This window comes from Zophobas morio, unplaced genomic scaffold, assembly GCF_036711695.1.
Source record: "Zophobas morio isolate AGI-343-1 ecotype UQ-CSIRO unplaced genomic scaffold, CSIRO_AGI_Zmor_V1 ptg000407l, whole genome shotgun sequence".
In the NCBI taxonomy this organism is placed as follows: domain Eukaryota; kingdom Metazoa; phylum Arthropoda; class Insecta; order Coleoptera; family Tenebrionidae; genus Zophobas; species Zophobas morio.
Window position 1 is genome coordinate 76,958 of NW_026972511.1, and position 22,194 is coordinate 99,151.

At 27.1% G+C, this 22,194-nt stretch overlaps 1 protein-coding gene and 1 long non-coding RNA gene across 2 annotated transcripts; both read left to right on the forward strand.

The window, feature by feature from the left end:
- Positions 1–2,615: 2,615 nt before the first annotated feature.
- LOC135120666 (uncharacterized) lies at positions 2,616–3,094 on the forward strand. The gene is made up of 3 exons (XR_010278683.1): positions 2,616–2,710; positions 2,768–2,889; positions 2,949–3,094. It is a non-coding gene; the product is annotated as an uncharacterized LOC135120666 (long non-coding RNA).
- A 3,318-nt stretch (positions 3,095–6,412) lies between these two features.
- On the forward strand, positions 6,413–21,042 carry LOC135120676 (protein diaphanous homolog 3-like). Its single transcript, XM_064045015.1, has 32 exons — positions 6,413–6,571; positions 7,422–7,519; positions 7,582–7,692; positions 8,073–8,109; positions 8,228–8,351; positions 8,450–8,522; positions 8,773–8,828; positions 9,305–9,391; positions 9,447–9,571; positions 9,640–9,761; positions 9,818–9,899; positions 9,958–10,023; positions 10,150–10,236; positions 10,345–10,402; positions 10,458–10,576; positions 10,986–11,055; positions 11,279–11,389; positions 11,652–11,720; positions 12,146–12,324; positions 12,626–12,702; positions 12,763–12,836; positions 13,053–13,148; positions 13,573–13,642; positions 13,723–13,864; positions 14,040–14,108; positions 14,169–14,348; positions 16,750–16,804; positions 17,301–17,413; positions 17,654–17,752; positions 20,083–20,165; positions 20,227–20,359; positions 20,470–21,042. The coding sequence occupies exons 1-32, from the start codon at positions 6,413–6,415 to the stop codon at positions 21,040–21,042; spliced, it is 3,597 nt and encodes a 1,198-aa protein (XP_063901085.1).
- Positions 21,043–22,194: the final 1,152 nt, after the last annotated feature.

Genomic DNA, 22,194 nt, shown 5'->3' on the forward strand with positions numbered 1-22,194 from the left:
CGTACTTAGATTTTAAGGATGGCCTACCCAGAACATGCGATTGATATGGTTTTGGTCTTGGTGAAATGGTTTTCAGTAGAATAATGCCCCTCGTCACACTGCACTAAGGTACGATCATGGCTCCAATTACAGTCGTTGCAAGTTCTAGACTGGTTCCCGCAATCTCCTGATCTCAATCCAACTAAGCGTGCATGGGGGCTCCTAAAGAGAAAACTGGGCTCATACGAAGCAGTTCCTGCCAACTTGGTCGAGCTTTGGGCACGTGTACAATCAGAATGGAAAATATAACACCGGATTAGTGCTACAATCTGATTGCCAACAAGCCAAAGACGATACAAGCTGTGATTTTGGCAAAAGGGGGCGACACTAATTATTAAAACCTCATTTATTAAGTTAAATTTTTTTTCTACGCGCAAAATTGTTTCTATAACTTTCAACTTTACAAGGTCATACCTTTTCGAATATTAAACCAATTTAAGCTCAAGTAATAAAAAAAAGTAGCTACGACATAGATGTTTACTGCGTATGAAGTTCAACGTAATCCATTACGATGAAAAGTTATTCTATACTAAATGAAGAAATGCAAAACATTGAAACAATTTCGCACGATAGTGTTCATATATGAGATAGCTTTAAATTGCTTAACCTAAACCTAACCGTTATCGCCCTGTTGAGGGCTCGTGAATTCGGTGTTTTCTTTCTGACCCGATCGAGCACCAGAAAAAGCATATTCTCCTAGTTGCACTTCTCTGTGTTCCGGCTATTTGTTTCATTTGACATGGATTAAAAGTTGTTAAAAACTTAAACTAAATCAAGTTATAAAAACCAAATTAATGAGAAAATTAGTAATCTGAAGGGTTGTGGGAACACCTTAAATAGTATTTACTTAAAAAATGACTTAACTTAATATCCTGAGCTAAAAAATTAATAAATAAACCTTTTTTTTAAAGTGAATAGTGAGGGGAAAAACGAAAGAAAATAAACCAGAGCTTTGGATACAGGTACTATTAAGTTCGTTGTTATCTTCAAAGAGGTTGTTAGCAGGGTTTAAATCGATTAGTAAATAATTATTTGTCCAACTAAGTTGAGGGTTTACATTTGGTGTTCTCTATAGAACACTAAAAAACCCATTTCACATTGAACTTCTAACACGATAAGTAATCATTTAGAGCAATTTTTTTAAAATAAATGCGTCAGCAAGTACTATTTAAAATAATATGTTCTTAGTTTTCTTGAAAAATAGTTTTAAATTATGGAAACCTTTGAATAATTCTTGAAAACTTCGAAAATTTGACCTAAAATATACACATCTTTCACTGTAAGACAAATCTTAAACCAGCTCACCATACTGGGAACCCAGACCATTGTAGTTCAACAAGCTTCGTCCATCCACCTCGTAACCTGTTTGTAGTTTGCTACTATAAACTATTTTTCCATAATCTTTTTCTTGTTTAAGAGAAGATATAATGTGAGAATAAAATAACCGTTAATTGAACAATTAAAAACACGTGGGCGCTAAAGAAAACAATAATCTTGCTTCAATGTTGCATGAAATAATTGGAAACGTCCGCTACTAAAAAAATGGTGTAGCCTTCTTACCCTCTTTTTTGTCACTTATTGTTCATCATAATACACATTTAAACTTTTTTATTGGGAAAATGTTGTTTAGCTTCTTTGTGTTATCCTTTATCCGGCCAATCAAGACATACGCCTTTGTTACTTGGGTTTACGCTCCTCAGCAATAGCGTTTTTGCTTCAAGTAAAACGAAACAAACTGCTACTCATCCTGGGGAGCGCACCGGGTTTTGTGCAAAACGTTGCTTTACATGAAAACAACTGTTTGAGCCAATGTCTACTATTTCCCCACAGAAACGTTACCACCACCTACACCGCTTACCACGTACACAAACTATTTAGGGACACTAAACTAAGTTACAAATAATGGGACGGCACGCTCTATTTCCGTCCCCAATGGCGCTTCAAATTTTAATTTGTATGTCAGGGGGCTAATAATAAATCAAAATAAAGCGATTGCAAAATTTCAACTTATATATTTTTTTACGCGAGAGCACGAAAACTGGGTGTATATAGACACGATCCAGAGAAGGTAATTTATATATAATATAATAATTTTAAACCACTTTACAGAAATGTTCTAGCTATATATTCCATTTCACTTATAATCCAGCGGGGGCACACTAAGGCGAGATAGCTTCAGCGATTTAAAATTTGCTTAAGTGGCGAGAGGTAGTTTGCTTACCCTTTTCACCTTAATGTTTTAGTTATAAGCTAATAGTTATTCGGCCTATTTATATTAATATATATATACGTCAACTTATAAGTTGTCAGCGCCTTAATTAAATTAAATACAGGGTGTTTTCTAAAAGATGAACTGCACAAATTTGTTAGATGACTTCTTTATCATTTATTTCCTTTCACATATAATAGTTACTGTTTTTTTTGACTTGCAAGTTATTTTGCCTTCTACTCTTTATCCTTATAAACTAGTCGAGCTTGTTGACAGCTACGTAAAGTAATATTTCATTAAGTTATATACTTTATCTTTATCTCAACTCGACCTTTTATTTTTTTAGGAATTTTCAAGACCCTTTTCTAAAAAGTGATCTAACTTGGTTTAAATCCTTTATCTATGTTGAAGCATTATTGCAGATTCCCTTTCTCTTTGTAGCCTGCTATGGATTTTATAAGAGTTAATTTTTATTTATTCATTATCGTTACAACCTTTACTTTTATTTTACTTTTACAGAACGAAACTGGGTTAAACTTCCTTGTATTGTGTACTCTACTCATGTTTCCACAACTTTAGTCCCTATACTAGCCACCATCTATGTTACACCAGGAATAACAGTAGAACATAGAGGCTTTTTAGTAAATTTTTATTTGACAAGATACTCTTTAAAATATATAATTATCTTAATATTATGTAGATGGCAATATACGGGATTTATTTAGTGATACCACTTTTACTATTCCTACGTATGACTCTTCCCAGGAGACCTTTCATAGAAGTTCGAAAATATAAACTACATTAATTTTCAACAAGAAAAAGTTAAATAAAATTGTGTTAAATTTATTTTTTAACTATGGCTACCTTTTTAACAATAATTTATATTTCGCTTTTTAAAACATTGCGGAAGCTTTCGATGTGTGTCGGTAATAATTTCTGCCAATACACTTTAGTAGGAATCACTTTAACAAAAGGAGATTGTTGTGTAGCTAACTAGTGTAGAGTTGATCCTGCTTTCAGACCATCAAAGGAAAAAATATGTGGTCTAAGGAACTATCCTAGCAAAGATATTAGACAAAATACCGTAGGAGAACAAGTACGAGAATCTGTCCTCTTTTGAAGATAACCGGTTTAACAAAAGTCCGCCCTCAAATGTAGTAAAGTTTCTTTATTTTTGTCAGTTGTCCGTTGGCTTTTTACTATAAATTATAGTTATACAATTGTTTTTTATTGCTGGGTCAAGGATTTTTTATAATGTTGATCTTACAGCCTTGATAACAACAACTAATATATTATATACAGAATGAGTGTAATATGGTCAATAATATAACAAAGAAAATAATAAGAGCTAGTAGAATTACAAAGAAGAAATTTATAATTTATTTCATTGCTCGCCTGAGCTGCACAACGCTTACCACCTTACAAACGCTGATTACCACAAGAGAAAGAGCACGACGCTCTGGCATCCCTTAAGTCATTAATTAGGGTTGCCCCTCAGATGGCAGCTCTGAATTACATATAACAATAAAAAGGGTTAAGGAGTTAATAGTGTTAAAATTTTAAATAAGTTTTGCAGTAGCACAGGAGGCTTATTTCTCTAGCAAGTCGTGTCATTAAAATACGCGTTTATAAATGATACTTATAACATTTATTTATAAACTTGCATTTTCTTGAAACTTTTTGAGATAGAACAAAATTATTTTTATTAATATTCACCTTAAAAAGTTTAAGCATAATGTATACTTTCCTCTGCGGAAGGTGCAGGTGATCTATAAAAACTTAGTTGGTGATGCAATTAACTTCTTTTTTTTATTATAAACAACTCCAGCATAATAGTTTTGTTAACAGAGATAAAACTTGGCCAAAGAAGCGCGTTACTAGTAGCTGAGTAGGTAAGCGGAGTAAATGATCAGCAAAGAGTTTTGTTTTGTCTTCAACTCTTTCGGCTGCGTTATCGCCGTTGCGAAGTGGTGGCGAACGCTTCGTGGTTTGTAACTCGCCTGGCCACATAATATACAATATCGCCATTGCAATATATTTTCATCGTTGAGAAATTTTAATATTACTAAGAATTTATTTTACAAAAATAAAACCGACGTTAAAGTAATATATTTCATATATATTATTTTATTATGTTACTAACAAATGTAAGTTTGACTCCTTTAATTGGGTTATAAAATTTTTTTTTGCTGACTTTTGTTATTCATTAAAATGAATAGAATTTTTAATGATAATAAAGAAGTAACTGGTCTTCACTATTTTCTTATTTTTGTTTTTACGATCCTCTTATTATGTTCTTTTTATTAGTCTTAACTCAATTTTTTGCACTTTTTTTTTTTCACCTTTATGCAATTATAAATATTAATTCATATCTATACTTACAATGACTTAATCTTTCATTTATTCCTTTATTCCTTATAATTATTCTTGGAGAATTTTGCCTTCCTATCTATTTTCAATTTTTCCTACTGAGTAATTGTCATACCCAAGTTTGCCTGTGCCTATACTCATTTACTTTTTATTTCTTGCCTTACTTATAAGGACGGATGCAAAACCAACTTTAAAGTGCACCCACCTGTAGCTCTTAATCCTTCGGGAGCCTTTACAACTACGTTTAGACTTATTCTTAAAGAAAAAAAAAAAAAAACAGAAATAGAGGGATAAAACTACATAAACAGGCATTCAAATAATAGTGAGTAGTGTACTTTAAAAACATTGACATCATACACTTTGAAACTATTATTAAATTAATATACAACAATTTTGGCCGTGGATTACATGATACCTTTTTAGTATGTACGCAAGGCTTTCGTATTAAGGCGAGAAGAGAAGTCTATAGGACATATGACATGGACTTTATAAGTTAGCCCGAGTAACTCAAGAGCATTTGCGCTATCGAAGGGCTAACTCTCTACTTTACTAATTTTGAAAGCCATAAATTATCTCTTAGTTACCGGGCCGGAATTGAATATAAACACAACTGAAAAGTTCTAGGGTGAACTAACGAAAACATTTTAGACGAATTGAATAATAACTACGCCTTATTGTTTATAATAAACAGAGATTAGAACATAGGGAGAATGAACTGTATCTAATGCTCTGAAAAAAATAATATTTAGCAATGTCACCTTACGGGACGTTATGTTGCTTTGAATTTAAACGCAAAGATTGCAATGATCGTAAACTTTTCTTTTCTTAAAACTCAATTCTTCTTTTGAGAATAAAGTAGGGTTTAGTGATAATGCATGTCAATGCATGTTTAATTAAAAACTCAAGCAGTCAAGCAACTTTTATTACAACCACAAACCAAAAAAATCGTAATTTAGTGTGAATTATGCTATATATGCCCACTTTAAAAAATGACATCAAAAAAAAAATTATCGATGGTCTTTTCCATAAAAAAAAAACTAACCAGGTTTTACGAAAAATTCTGGTTTAATTTTTTCTCTAACAGTGCTACTTAATTGATATATATTTGTCTTTCAGAATTTAAAACATGCGTAAGTTAAAACACGGAATAGCCAACAAGGACGGGTCATACCGATTTTCCCGGTCACCAAAATTTTTTTATTTTAATTTTCGTAATCTAGTTGCCAGTAATAAGAATCCGTGTAACCTTAAGTGGTTATTTTTATCATGAATTGACAAATAATCGGCTTATGTTTTCTAATCGTTGTATCGTTTGATTATAACTTTTTAGATCTGCAATGTTTTAAAAAAAAGTCTAGTTATTTAATTTAGTATTTAATCGCATTTTACTTTTATACTAAATAAAGTTATTAAATAATTGAATTTTTATAAAGATGCCAACTACTTGGTTGCCTAGACGTAGTTCGTCGACAATCCACGCAGTTGGCTATATAACTTTTGAAAATGTTATGAAACTTTATTTTTGATAAAATAACCTCTTACTACAGACGAAATTGGGTAAAGAACTCAAAGAAGAAGATAGCACTGAGGATCTTGAGACCATTTCCACATTAGAGTTATACAATAACTTGCAAAAAAAGAAATCTTTGATAGAGAGAGGCCATCATAACCGCTCGCTAAGTAATACTCTTTTCAGTTTGATATATTCTTATAAAGTTATTACTATCAAGTTAAGTTAAATACCTTCAAAGGTGGATTCAATTTTATAAATATTATCACTAACTTTTTACCACTATGAATAAAGGTGCCCCATTTGCTTTGAAAAGAAATAAATTTTTAGAAGACGACGCCAACGCTGAAACTATTGTGGATACTCATATTGATACTATCCAAGAACAAGTTATTGCTGAAGCTGTTGAATGTTTTCCGAATGTTTCCTTCCGTTTCAGCAAAGTATTATAATATATTTATTTACTATTTATCTTTAAAAAAAATTTCCGGAATAAGGAAGAAAAACTTTCTTCAACAAGTAAAGCTTTGTATGAGGTCGGATACATTAATTAATTTTCCTATTAAATTGTTTCACTCAGCTATGAGCATTAGGCTGTATCACTGCACAAAGAACATAAGCATACTCCAAAAAAAAATGCGGAATATTTAAAAAAAGACACCACCTTGAATCCTCTCCCAGAAAAGTTATATACAGTATTTATCTTTTTTTAAAAGGTATTCTTCTCAAAGCCTATCTTTGATTAGTTGTAACGAGGATGAACTTAACGTTCAATTTTACTTGGTATTAATAGAGATGGGCATCAAAGAAAAGCAACGGTTGTATATTGTTTATTTCTCTATTAACCATAAACTCCTAAATATTAGTTTTCGTTCAGCTTATACAACCATCATATAAAGTTTTTGTTCGGCATATAAAAGAAAAAAAGCTTGTTAATACCGATTATTTACCAGTGCCGCCTATGAAAAATTCTCTAATGTTCAGAAATGGAATTTTATAATAAACTACCGCTCCAAACACACGCCACGCCAAAAGTCTGCTGAGCAGATAGTCGAGGTGCTACTTTTATAAAAGAATTGTTCTATTTCTTCCCCATTGGTTCTTCCCTATGTCCTCCAGCAAACTTTTCGCCTAATTTTTTGCTTTGTTAGAACTTCGTGTTTAAATTATTTTTTAAACCAAACAGTGCACTTTTTTTTACTATTTTTGTTACAATTACACGAGCATGAAGAGTTGCAAGTTATAATTTTTCTAATAAAGTAGGCTTTAACGGTCGTTCGTGTTTATGTTTAGGATCTGAACACTTTGTTCAACACCAAAGATACTCCCTGCGCTCACATTAAAAACAAACTTATCGCTTTGAGGAGCTCTTTTTTTATCGAAACTCCACAGTATATTCATATTATTTTCGCTAAAGGCTTGAAATAAAGTTTTGTTCTCTGAATTTTTATAGATGGTTACTTAATTTTGATCGCTTGAAGGGAATAGACACCCTTGGTTTCATCATCACCGAACTTTATCACCGCGAACAAACTTCTGAAACTGAAGAAGCTCTGCATGAATGGTATATAGATTACTACTCTTCTTCAAAAATTTACTTAGCTAAAAGTTAGGCGTAATATTTATGAACTTTTAAAACTAATTATGAGTCTATATGATGTGGAATTAGTGTTAATTGTGAAATCTTTTAACTACGCACATTTTATATTAAAGCGTTAATTCAGAAATCTTTTCGTTTTTTTTAGTAGTACATATTAGACAATATAGTAAAAATAAAAATTTGTTATATATAAATTAATATATAAATAGTATGTAAAAGTTAAGCAAAAGTAGTACCAAAAATTAAGAGTTGTGTTAGCCTTTAAAAATAAAAAGTCAACGCAAAGAAAGATTTATAAATAATTTCTTTACAACTTCTTTTTCTCACGTATTTTTTTTAACCAGTATATTGTGTCTCATAACGTATATGAAAACTGCGGAGGTATTATAGTAAAATTTATCAGCACACACTTTACCTATAATAATTTACTTATTACAAAGATGAAGGCTTATGCTATTATAATTTTTTTTGGTTAATCGAAGTTTGAAATTTTCTTTAGGGTTTCTGTGCGGTTGTCCGGAACTTACAAATTTTAAAAATCATTGCAAAATTAATCAGTGCGGATTCGAAAACCATTAAAATTTGCGGTGATGTTTTAGAAATTTTAGGAGTAGTGGCACTTGGTATTTTCTTATTGGCTTTTAATTATTATTAACTTTACTGCTCGCACAGTTTTTTTATTTTTTATATAAATTATGTTAATCTTTTCATCAAAAATAAGCAAATTGTTTGGGCCATCAGAATTCTATGGAGGCTCTCTTGTCGCTGAAGGGACTGCGAAAAGAAAAGTACAGGTCTTGAGATTGTATTATTATTATCACTATGAAAGTATATAAGATTTGAATTAATTACGAAATGCGGAATTTAAATTAAACCAATACTGTCTGAGTAATATGAGCTTTGAAACTTTAAAGGATCAAATATGCCGACTATTCGGGACAAATAGTCTAAAAATTCCAGAATTTTCCCGACAAATAAAATATATTATAAAATTAATTTAGAATTTTTATAATAGAATTAAAACTTTAATTAAAATCTCTGTAGATTCCAGCATTTGATGACTTTATTGGACTCCGGCATTTCCACTTTAGAGCTTACTTGTACTGTTACACTCTTTAATAAAAATATCCACCAAAAGTTATTAATAAATAAAAATTATAATTACAATAATAATAAACAACAACTTTACAGTCCTTAAAAAAATAAAAGTAAGACCTTATTAGAATTAAATCTTTTATTAATACTATTATTATTAAACTATAAGCTAATTCGAAACATAGAAAGCTTTTATTAAATTTGTTTAATCTGACTTGTAATTTTATTTTTATAATATAAAAAGATTTAGAATTTAGTTTATAAATGTTTTCTACAGCAAAGCAAACAAAAATACTAAATTAAAAATTATATTCATAAAAATATAAAATATATTTTCACTTTATTTATTGTGTTTCTATTTATTTTTAATATGTAAATTTTTAAGAGTAATAAATAATTTTTTTAAAATTTAAATTTGTTTTTTATATTTTTTGAAGTTTTTCATTATTTTTATTGTTATGTATATCCTTTTTTAATAAAGGCATGCAGCTAATTAACGCGATAGTAAATTCTAAATATCTCACCGTTGATATGCGCATGAATCTCAGAAACGAATTCGCGGCGGCCGGTATCCACTATTCCTATTGCCATTACTATCATTATTATTCTATCATTACGTTTAGGGCTCTTAAAAAAAATTGAAAAACTAAAAAAGTCTGAAAGTTTAGAAGACGGCCTCGTGACGCACATAGCCGCGTGGGAAAAAAATAGTTACAGAGATATTCAGATTATTAATGAAAGAATCAACGTACCTATTTTTTTTTATGCTTTGTACTGTAAGGATGTGTATTAAAAATCATGAAAAAATAAATAAAGAGAGCCATGAAAGAGTTGAGCCACGTGGACGACGTTTACTCTATTCTCGGCGATTTGACGGGAGGATTTACTGCAAACTTTGCCTTAACAAATTTGTTCCAACAATTGTTTTTAATGCAACTGTGAATAATTATAAATAATGAATCATTCATAACCATAATTATTTAATTTACTGCAGCGTTGACCCGGACGGCGCGGACGTCAAGGTCAATTGCACACAAAGAGCGCGTCTGGCGTTTGTTTTGGCGCTATTAGAAAAAGTTTAATAAACTAATAATATAACGCATAAAAACTATTGAAAATGTAATTTTTTTGAAGATTGTAAGGGACGGCTATGATCCGGACTTTGCATGCTTCCACGTGGATGCAGAAATTTTCCGACTGGTGTGGTTTTTCCTGCTTTCTTTGTGTTTTTATATATATTAAATAATATTTTATTATTTTTTACATATAAGTATTTAATGTATTCATGTATTCATTGTATTTTTATTATATTTATATAAATTATAGCCTATGATAAACGAGGAGAAGTTAAAGTATGCCGAGTCGTACGTGCATCAACTGTCGGAGATTTTTTATAAGCAGACAAAACTTAAAGTATGTTCATATTTATATATTTATTATTTATGCAATATATTTTTATTTATTACTTATCTATATTTATATAAAATATGTATATTTACTTATTATTGAAATGCTTTGTAGCATACGGAGCATAAAAAAATAATTGACAAACTTTATCTTCTTGATAAGTCTATAACTGGTACTCTTTTGAAAGTTTTTTTTACTTATTACTATCTTTATTTACTTTATTGTAGAAAATAAAAAGCAGTTGGAGGAGTTAAAAAATAGCAATTCTGAGGCGCTCGATCGCTCCCATTTGGAACTTCTTAAACGTTTGAAAGCGTCTTGCCATACGCAACGATCACGCGCTAGGGTATATTCTTGATTATTGGTCGGTTCTTATTTTGGTGAGCTGCTCAAACATTGTAGTAGTAACAAAATCGTTAAAGATGTTATTATTATATATTTATAACAATAAATATCACTTTGCTGGTTCCCTTTTTCTTATGTTTTTAATAAAATTCAAAAAAGTATAGAAACTTTTATTTTTCATTAAAATATGTATATTTCTTTATTATTATAATAAAAAGTTACTATTTGCTCTTTTTTATATATTTACATATAAACATTTTTGCTTTCTTTTATACCAAAATTATAAAGCTCACTAAAATTGTTGTTCATTATATACTTTTTCCGGTGTCACATTTTTAGTGAATATGGAGTTCTTTAAAAGAACTTTTATAGGCGCTTTATTTATATACTTATTGGTGGATTTTTTAAAGATATTAGAAGAGATCATTAATAATTTGGACAAATATCGAGACGCCAATCCAGACGGCATAATACGATTGGGTTTGCCTTACATTTTAGTATTCATATTTTTTATACTTTTATTATCTTTAAATCTATTGGTTTGTTTGGGATTCATTATATACTGGATCTATTCAATTTTAAAAGTATTTAATATGCGCAACGCATTAAAAATACTGAAGTAGTTATTCACATGATATTTTAATATATATACTAAAAAAAATTTTCTTATTTTTTTAATTTCATAATAATTAATGGTATTCAGGAGGGCGCCGGTCAAACGAAGTAGAAAATGACCCCATTTATGCGCTACGGGAAGTCCTTGGGCTCGGTCCCGCGCCCGTCCCGCTGTCCTGCAAAAGAACTCTTTCGCAAGGTGCAAGTTCGTCACAATGTTTACTATTATTATTGCAAACACTTTACAAACTTGCATCCCAGCAATTTTTTTTACTTCTATTGGGGCTTTTTTCTGTAGCATTCCATTTGTGGGAGTAGCTTCTATTCTTACATTTTTCATTAAAAAGTTTTTTTATATTAGAAAATAAAATTATATGGTTGCTTTTTTCAGCAAAAAATACACTTTTTTTAGTGAATCCACACCTCCCCCCTCCAAAAAATTTTCATCTATTCGTATGCAGACACATCCATTTCGATATACACCCCTCCAACCGATCGACTATACTCGACGGCCATTGCGACTTTAGAAGGTCTTCTTGTATATCGTAATGCTCCTTTATTCTTTATGACTTCGTTTTCTTCGTTATTTTTGTTAAATGTCATTTTTATGAATAGTTTTTTAGCAAAACGCTTATTGGTGAGCTTAATGTGGTTGACACCAATAGCTTTTGGTTTTTGTTTGGTTGGGAGCGCTTAAATATGTTTTGAACTTTCTTAACTTTTTGTTTTTCTTTGCTTTCCTATAAAATAACTTATGGATGTTGGAGACTATAAAACTTCATTAAATCCAGTAAAACTAGTCACTGATTATAATGAATTTTTAATTTTTTTTACATAATCGAATTTTAATACTTTTTGTAACAAGAATTTATAGCCCACAACTTCAACTTATATAATGAACATATAAATATATAATAAAACTTAATCCTATATTTTTTATACGTAATACTTATAGAAGACACTGTTATTAAACTCGACGAAGAAATAGCCAATGATGAAGCGCCCGCGCTACCAATGGTGCCTCCTCCGCCCCCTCCTCCGCCCCCGCCCGGATCAGCACATGGCGACAAGTACAGAAAAAAGCCTTATAAAATTGTTGCTAGTACGCAACTAAAGAGAATGAACTGGAGTTCAGTAAGCTAAATTAATGTTTTCATTATTTCTATTGATCCAAAAAGTTGGATAAAGTAATAATAATACTGGGGCCAACAATTCTGCTCGCTAAAGAAAATTAAAATCCATTTAAAAATTGGGCCAAAAAAGTATGATTTGGCTCGGTGTTATTATTTGGTTGCATTTTTTTGAAGTCAAAATCATTTTTATAATTATCAAAATAAGAACAACGCAGACTCCATTATAATAATTGCATGAAGGCTAACAAAGAGTACCAAATTACACCAGTCCACATAAACTGATACTGATAAAATATATTTAGGTGCCTTATTTCAAAGTAAAGGGTTCATTTTGGGAAAACGTAGAGGAGGAGAGATTCATTGACTCGATAAACTGGAAGTAACATTTTTTATGATCTTAATATTAATTGGTGGGTTGCTTATTATGATTACTATATAGCGACCTTGAAATGCATTTCTGCAACAAAAAGAGTCACTTTTTATCTAATGGTGAGCCCGAAAACAAGCTAAAAGGTGCTGCTCTTTTCATTTAAAAAAAACTTATATAGCCAATGAGATGTCGTACGAGCTCCGATTGGTTTTTTCCATCAAGCTTTTAACCTTTTACAAAAAAATTAAAATAGCCAATACGATTTTTTATAGTTGGTTAACAGTTTAGTTTTCATTATTTATTTTGCCTTTTAAATATTTTGTCCCAACAAAAAAAATATATATTTTTATACATTCCAGAAACTTACATCGATGTAATGGACCCGAAAAAGTCATACAACTTGTCTATTTTGCTAACCAATCTCGTCTCGAAGCGAACGGTGCAGTGGGTAAAAGGTTTTAAAAGTTTTTTTTTTTTTCATTAAAATAAAATACTGAGAAGAAGTATAACGAACTTTTTAATAAGTAAAAATAATATTTATAATAAACATAAAAAAAATTAATATATTTATACAGATTATATCAGTAAGGGTTTCTGATAAACTTTTTTTCTTAAAAATAAAAAATATATACAATTATAATAATGAATTCATCAAGAAGTAAAAATATCTCTATAAAAGTTATCCTTTTTTTCATGTTTACAAAGAAAAACTTTAGTTTTTAATTCAAAAATCATTAAAATCGTTGTTGTATGTTAAGTTGTTGCTTAAAAATCCGGGAACTTTTTAAATTTAGTGATCATAATCACTTTTTTTAATGAATTATAGTACTTTTTAAATTTTATTATTAACATTATTATAATAAAATATAAATATGATAGAGAGACTCCTCAAATGCGACACTGAAGAGCATCCCGAATTATCTTTGAGCCTATTGGTTGCTTTTAAAAGGTTTTTTTTAACTTAATTTTTACCTCGTAAAGTATAAATTATATATAAATAATAATAAAAAATAATGATATGTACTCAAGATGGGCGCCGGACGAAAAGGAAAAAGAAAAACTTGACACTTTTGAAGGCGACATCGAAAAACTCGCACTTTCGAATCGGTTCATGAAGGAAATCTCGAAAATCAAACGATTTAAAGAGAGAATGAACTTCATTATAATGAGAGTACATCATTTTTAGAACACAATTGGTTCCCCAAACCACGTGTTATTAAGCTTACTTGATATCTATTGGTCTTTTTCGTGACTTACATAATTTTTAGTGGCCCCGTCGGCGGTTTGAGTTGATTATTATTATTATTGAAATAATAAAACTTTTTTTGATAATAATAATTTAAAAGAGAGAACACAACGAGCTGCACACTAAATTGGAAAAGTGGGTGGAATGCGTTACTTTTGCCTCAAAAGAAGTAACTATATCCTTATTATTACTATTATTATTATTTTTTAAATATATATTATTATTTTAGCTCAAAACGAACAAGAAATTTCAAAAGATTCTTGAAATCATACTTTTGCTGGGAAATTATATGAATTCGAGTTTCAAAAATGTTCGGCCTTCTTTTGGCTTTCAACTTTCGTATCTCACGAGTTTATCGAGCGTAAAAAGCATATGCGGGAAAAAAAATCTTCTAAATTTTTTAGCGGAGGTTAGTTTTTTTTAAGTACGGATTGCTACAATTACTTAGATGCTAAATTTCTACAAAAAGAATAGAAAAAAATTTTATAGAAATGAAATAAAATATTTTTCTATAAACATAAAATTTCCTGGTAAATTTAAATTGGCGGATTTACTAAGTTTAAAAAATTAACAAAAAGAATAAATATATAAATTTTAATATTATTATATAAATACTTTGAATCAGTAAGCGGATTTACTAAAAAAAATTAATTTAAATTTAAATTTTGTGTGGCAAACTGTAGAAATCTAAAACAAAATTTTAATTTGGATCTTAACTTTGTGTAGTAAACTCTGAATTTAAAAATTAACAAAAAGGTTTTAAAGGGTGCTATAAATATAAAAAAATAAAATATTTTCTAAATATTTATGAATAAATTTTATCTATAAAAAAAATTAACCGGCGGATTCAGTTAGGAAACTAATCTAAATTATCGTGTAGTAAAAATATTTATAAAATAACATTGTTGTTATTTTATAAATATTTTTACTATCTTTTGTATATAAAAGTTATAGTTGAATTTCTAAAAAATTAATATTTGAGTTCATTTTAATCAGTGTAGTAAACTATATTTATTTATAAATTAATAAAAGACTAAATATATTTTATAAGTATACAATTATATTTTATACAAAAATGAAAAAGTGGATTTACCAAAAAATTAATTTTTAAAATTTTCTGTGTAGCAAACAGTATAAATTAAAAATTAACGAGAAGCTTAAAAAAGTTTATATAAATTAAATAAAATATATTTTTTATGTATATAATTTAATTTATTTTTTCAGTTAATAAGAGGCTAAAATAAAAATTCGAGCTACTAAATTTTTGTTTAGTAATCTCTGAAATTGAACATTAAAAAGATTTAAAAAGTTGCTAATATAAACAATACTATTTCATATATATTTAAATATTTGTTTATATAAAAATTGATAAGCAGATTTACTAAAGAAATTGATCTAAATTATTGGGGAGTAGCCTCTATAATTTTGTAAAATAACGTAAAAAATTAAGATTTATGTGTGAGAAATAAAATAATATTTTCTAAATACTTCGAAGTGTGTTACTAAAGAAAATTAATAAGCGGATTGACTAAAATAATTATTAACTTAAACTAATTTGAGGGCTAAACTATAAATTTTAAAAAAAAAAGGAAAATAAAAATATGATAAGTCAAATATATTTTTATATTGAAATTATTTTGAGCATTCACCAAAAAAAAAAATAATATAATTTTGATCTAAATTTTATAAATTTTAATAGTGTATTAAACTATAAGTTATATATATAACTTCAAAAAATAAAAATTAAAAAAAATATAAGTCTTTAATTATAAAAAAAAGAACTTATAATAAAAAATGGACAATTAAAAAAAAGTTATAATCCAGTAAATCTTTACAGTAATGAACCTATAAAAGATGTTATTAAACTTCGGTGAAAGTGCATCTTCAACGAAGTAAATTTTCAAAAGAAATATATTAGCTTACAAATCTTTTAATATTTAATTGTAAACTCACTTACAAGCTTTTGAGTATAAAAAAATTTTATATTGATAAAAACATATCATAAACTGTTGGTTAACTATAAATAAAAGTTTAGGAAGAAGAAAATTTAAGCAGTGCTAAAAAATTAAAAAAAAAAATATAATTAAAGATATAGGTAATGTTAACAAAAAATTTATTAAAAAATTATTTATTAGAATAATAATTGCGTTAAATTTTATTATTAAGTTAAAAAAAAATTACATAAGGGAAAGTTTTATAATACATCTAATATTAAATAAATATTGATTGGTATGTATAATTTATGAAATGTATGTAAAAATTTGTAAAGAAAAGAAGTTAAGAAATTCTTATAATAAAAGCAAAAAAAATAACAGTTGTAAAGTTTATTATAATATAATAATTAAATAGGTTTATTATATAGTATTGTTATACTTTTTGAAACTGAATAATTTAAAATAAATTCGATTAGCGGAATTATTAAAAAAAAAAATTAATAATAAAAGTGCAAAAAATATACGTTAGAATTAAGAACTTTCATCAGAAAAGGAAAGTAACCACTAAAGTAAAAGTAGGTTTAAAGATAATATATTTAAAATTATAATTTTGATTGGTGTGAACCTTAAAAAAAATGTGAATAGGAATAAAAGTAAAAGGTCTATTTGTATTTAAAATTAAAATTTTAAATAAATGAAAAATAACTACGTAAAGGTTGACCGATGTTTTAAATTTTATTATAAAACAAAATTATAACATGCTTGAAACGAATTAAATTAATATATGTAATTAAAACTAACTAAATTTTTTAGCATATATTTAAGATTTTTCAAAATCTTAGAAAAAATTATGAGTAATGATAATTAAAAATGCAGACAATATATAAAGACGAGGAATTAGGGAAAGTTTTTGAAGAACCTCACGAGCACAGTAAGTCTTGAAAATGTTTGTATTTTTTGGCTAAAAATAATAGTGAATTTGATATATATTATTATATATTTTTTGCTTTGCTAATCATTATATAAACATTAATTACATCAGAAATCTTTTGATATATATTTAATTTTTCTTGCTTTGCTATTTATTTATTTATATATTATATAAGTAAAAATTCCGATTTATTAATCATTATTTTGCTTTGCTATTTATTATATAAATATTAAGTAACTTAAAGTTCATGTATATATATATTTCTTTTAAACTTTGCTAATTATCATGTAAAATTAAGTAAATCACAACTATATTTTTAATAACTATTATTTTTGCTTTCCTAATTATTATATAAATATTAAGTAAATTAAAATTCTAGTTTAATATATCTTGAATTTTTTTGCTTTGCTAATTTTTAAATAAATTTAAAGTAATTCGGAAGCCAATTTTTATTTAATTTTATCTTAGAAGTTTATAATTTTACTTTTTTTTTTAGTAAAAGAATGTGCTGATGTTCACTTTCATCTTTTAAGAGAAGACATCAAAGAGTCTAATGCAAACCTGAAGCTTCTAAAAGAAGAACTCAATATTTTGTCTAAAAGCGAAAAAGTTTTTAAACATATTTTATTTATTATTAATTTTTTTTTATTGTTTACTATTATTATGAATTTATATTTATTTTTATAATTCGTTTATTATTATTCCTAACACTATTGATTTATTTATTATTATTTTTAAATAATGTTACTAACACAAATATTTATTTATTTATTATTACTTTAAATATAATTCTTTTGCTAGAGTTATAGCTATAACTAAAAACTCTTTTACCTCTTTTAATATAAATAGGAAGAAAATGACTTCTTCATTGAAGAGTTTAAAAAGTTTTTCGAACATTTGAAAAATAATGTGGAAGATTTAAATTCCAAGTACGAAGAAATGTTGGAGGTAAGCTTGTAAATTAATTTCTTTGATAACAAAAGTAAATAACTACTGCCATTTTATTCATTATGCACACTGAAAAGGCATTCTTATTAAAATTTTGTTAAGTTTTTTTAAGCATCTAAAATAATTTATTTGGTAACAAAAATAATAACTACTACCATTTTAATTTGAACACGTAAAAATATACACACTAATAGACTTTCATTAAAATTCTGTCAAGTTTTTAAGCTTGTAAAATAATTTGTTAGTTAAAATTAGTAACTACTGCCACTTTCTTATATTATATACACTAAAAAAGACATTCTTATTAAAATTATAGTAAGTTTTTTTCAAGTTATCTATTAACAAATCTAATAGAGCCTGCCGTTTTAATTTTTTTAAAAATATTTTTCCATGTAAAAATACCTAAAAATAAAGATTTTTATTATAATTCTCAAGTTTTTTTTTAAGCTTTAAATTAATTTATTTGGTAATCAAAAATAATAACTACTGCCAGCTTAATTTTATTTATAGTTATATTTTATTGAACACTCAAAATGTATACCAGAAAAAGACCAAAATTGTAAAGTTTTTATAAGCTGCTTTCATAAGCTTGCAAATTATTTTATTTGAACTAAGAAAACTATAAAAACTCCCCTTTTTTTTTTTTAAATTTCTTTTCCATTATGAACCCGTAGTTAACAAAAATTACTAAATACAGACATTTTATTGTATAATATACATCGCAGAGTCATTCGCTCGGTAAAATTTGTTTTTTTAGCTTGCAAGTTAATTTTTTTGGTAACAAAAAACTAATAATAACTACCATTTTAATATTTTTTCATATTTTTTTTATAATGTACAGTTAAAAATGTATACTAATAAAGACAATCACCAAATTTCTATAAAGTCTTCATAAGCTTGCAACTTAGTTTATTTAACCACGAAAACTACTAAGTACTGCAGTTGTAACTTTTATAATTTTTTTTTATAATTATGTAAAACCTTTCTCTAATAAAGACTATTGCTCAATAAAACTCAAAAGTATTTTTTTTTAGCGGTCCTTAAAATAAAATAGTTCAATAATACTTTATTATAAAAACTTTTAATTTTTACAAATAAAATTTTAAATTTTAAATTCTTAACGTTACTGCTTTCATTTTTTTTATAAATTTCTTGAAGCAGTAGACTTCAGCATTTGCTCTTTATATAATTGTTTCTTACAATGTCATAAGAAAATATAATTATAAAAGTAAAGCATGCAATAGATATTTTCAATAAGTTTTATTATTATTATTATCAATTTTTTTTACTTACAAATATATTACTTTTGTAAAAAAAATATAAAGATATTGAGAATCTAATTATCTCATATAAGGCTTTTTTTAAGAAAATAAAGAAATTTGTCGAGAATCTCAAAGTAAAAAAAAGATAGATTCTGTCAGAACTATTTATTATTATAATAATTATAAAAATAAAAAATATATTTAACATACAAAAAGAATTTATAAATTAATTAAAAACTAAATTTTACTAAAATCTGTAACCTTTAGAGTTCTTTATAACAAAAAATTATTAATTTTTATAGAATATATTATATATTTTTCTTTTCTTTCATAACTTTTAAAAATAAAAAAAAAGATTAAAAACACAAAATTTTTATTAATTAAATGGGCTTATTTCTATATAATTAAAATCTTTTTTCCTTATTAATTATTAATTCCTTCCTCAATTTTTTTAATATCTATTATATTTTATATAATGTTAGTAAAGCGCACCACAATTAGTGTTTTTACAAATTTCTTTTAAATTTTGCGCCTTTTTCCAAATTATTTAGGTATATGAAAATTTTACTGGAGGTTTCACGAAACCTTAAAAAAAAGTTGTTGGTTGTGGTGTTAAGAATCACTTGAATTTTAAATTTAAATAATTAGAATTTTACAACAAAATAATTTATGAAAATCGTAAAATGCTTTATAAAAAGTTTTCTGTAAAAATAAATTTAAATACAGAAGTAGCACTGAAATATAAAATTAACTTAAATTTAAGATGCAAATCTTAATAATGAACAAAAATACTTTGTAAAGTACATATGATAATTAAATCGAGATGCAGAACTTTGTATCTAACAATTTACTTTGTAAATATATAACAATTTAGCATTGTGCACATAATTAAATTGAGAGAAAAGCTTTTACCCTAACAAAAATATTTTATAGATTATTATATTTATATAATTATTTATAACAGCCCTTGGAATATTCATTAAAAAAATAAAAAATTAAAATCATGTGCCTGAATATTTGATTTTAATTTTTAGACTCGAATCTTTTTAATCTATTTCTTACGTGAAGGTCTATAACGACGTTGTAGCCTTTTATAAGTACCCGGAGGTCGCCTCTCCCGAAGATTTTTTTGGAACAATCGGAAAGTTTTAGTAGGGCTCTTCCGTATTGACTGCTATCCCACAAATTTTAAAAAAAACATTAAATTTATAGTGAAACTTTGAAAAGAGCGCACGAGGAAAACTTAAAAGCGGCGGAAGACGCTAAAGAAGTACAAAAAAGAAAAGCATTGAGATTAGCAAGGATTGAAAAACAAAAACTACAGAAAGAAGAATCAAAAAAATCGGTCAGTGTCTGCTTTTATAATGAGTTCTAAAAAAAATATTTTCTACTGAGTTTTTGAATTGTTCATTTTTTAAAGAAAATTGGCACTTTTTTCATATAAAAATAAATCAGGGCCGAACCCAAGAAACTGTGGAACAGTCAAAACTAGCAAAAGAGCTTTTGAAAAGCCTTCGAAAAGCTAAATTTGCACAGGAAATTGACGTTGAAAACAACGCAGAACAGGAAATTTGCCCCGCTGAGAACAGCGTGGAGGGCCGCCGTCACTGCGAGGAAGGGCAGACCGAGAAGAAAAAGGATGAAATCAAAGAGAATTTGGATGATGTTCACATTTTGGTCGGCGCAATGGACAGCAGTGAAGGCGACAGCGAGGAGGAAGAGAATTTAATTAAGGAAAAAAGTAGTAATAGCGTAGAACTGGATAGTAGAGATAGTAATAATAATAACGCAATGGAAGACACTTATATAGAAAAAGAAAAATCTCAAGATGAAATTAGTAAACAAGATAATAAAGATTGTCAGAATGAATGTGATACTACTAATAATTGTAATTTAAATGATAATTTTATTGATAACGGTTGTAATAATATTTCTAATGAGAATGCAAAAACTATACATAAAGTTCAAAACAAAAGAAAAAGTAAAAAAGTGAAGTACAAAGCTTCGAAAGGATGTCAAACTCAATAAAAATTCTCGGTTTCACCGCTAACGTAGTTATCACTTGTAAAGGGATGCTTCTTTATTTGAAAAAATTTAATAAATAAATAAATTTCAAAACTTTTTTAAAGCTACCAGCGCGATAGATTTTTTACTTTTCTATAATTTAGAAAGCAATAAATTTAAAATATATTTAGGTAGTTTCTAAGCGCTTAGAATAAAAAAAAAAGCTTAACATCTCTTCGGCTATAAAAGTAGAATACGTTGGGAAGATCCAAGACGTACACAAAATCAAGACAAAGACTAAGTTGACAATTGCAACAAACCTATAAGGGTTGGTTTATTTCTTATAATTTGAATATCGAAATTGTAAACTTAAAATTGTTTTGTTTGTTTCTTCAACTTTTATACAATTCATTTAAAGTAAATTTTAAATTAATTTACAGTTACCAAAAAAAATTTGATTGATAAAAATATTAAGCTTTATAGTTAGTAATTATAACGTAAGCAATTTATTAAAAAAATCGGCAGATATTTATTTTTTAAAAAATATTAACAATAGAGTCAGGTAATACTGGTCATATTCAAAATTTTTTTTTCGTACTTTAAAGTTATATAAAAGTTAAACGTACTTCGTGGAGAGTCAATTTGCTCAAAATCCCTAACTTAAGATTTTAGATAGTACTTCAATTCTTTTTTTTATTAAGAAAATCCAATAGTCCTTTCTAAGTTTGTCCTTAACTTTGTCTATAGGGATGCAGTAATCAAATTAAAGTTACAAACAAATAAGTCTTTGACTTTTTTAATAAATAAATAAAAAAAAAGAAGCCTTTGACAAAAGAAATTATTAGAAAAGTAAATGAATTAGTAAGGTAGTCAGACAGTGCTTAAACTCTTGTAATACGCTGTTTTGTTGAAATGTTAAATGAGGTTAAAATTAGCTTCTTAATGCTTTTCTTTGTCCTCCAAATGAATTCTCCAATATAAAAGTTTGTTAAAGTCTAACATATCTTGACTGCGACGAGGATGTAAATTATAAAATTAATTCTAACGTTATATAGTAAAAAAATACATCGTTACCGCAAAGCAAGACTTTGCAGCATTTAAGCTTATGTACAAGTCAGTCGCCATTTATTATTTTTTTTAGAAAAAGAGATTTGTTTTCTACCTTCTACAATCTTT

What these genes read in the sequence shown, in the direction of transcription:
- LOC135120676 (XM_064045015.1), top strand. Translation starts at nt 6,413, where the DNA reads ATGAATAAAGGTGCCCCATTTGCTTTGAAAAGAAATAAATTTTTAGAA. An exon ending in AAACGAATTCGCGGCGGCCG is followed by an intron (nt 9,392 to 9,446) that starts GTATCCACTATT and finishes CATTACGTTTAG; the next exon opens with GGCTCTTAAAAAAAATTGAA. An exon ending in GGAACAATCGGAAAGTTTTA is followed by an intron (nt 20,166 to 20,226) that starts GTAGGGCTCTTC and finishes TTAAATTTATAG; the next exon opens with TGAAACTTTGAAAAGAGCGC.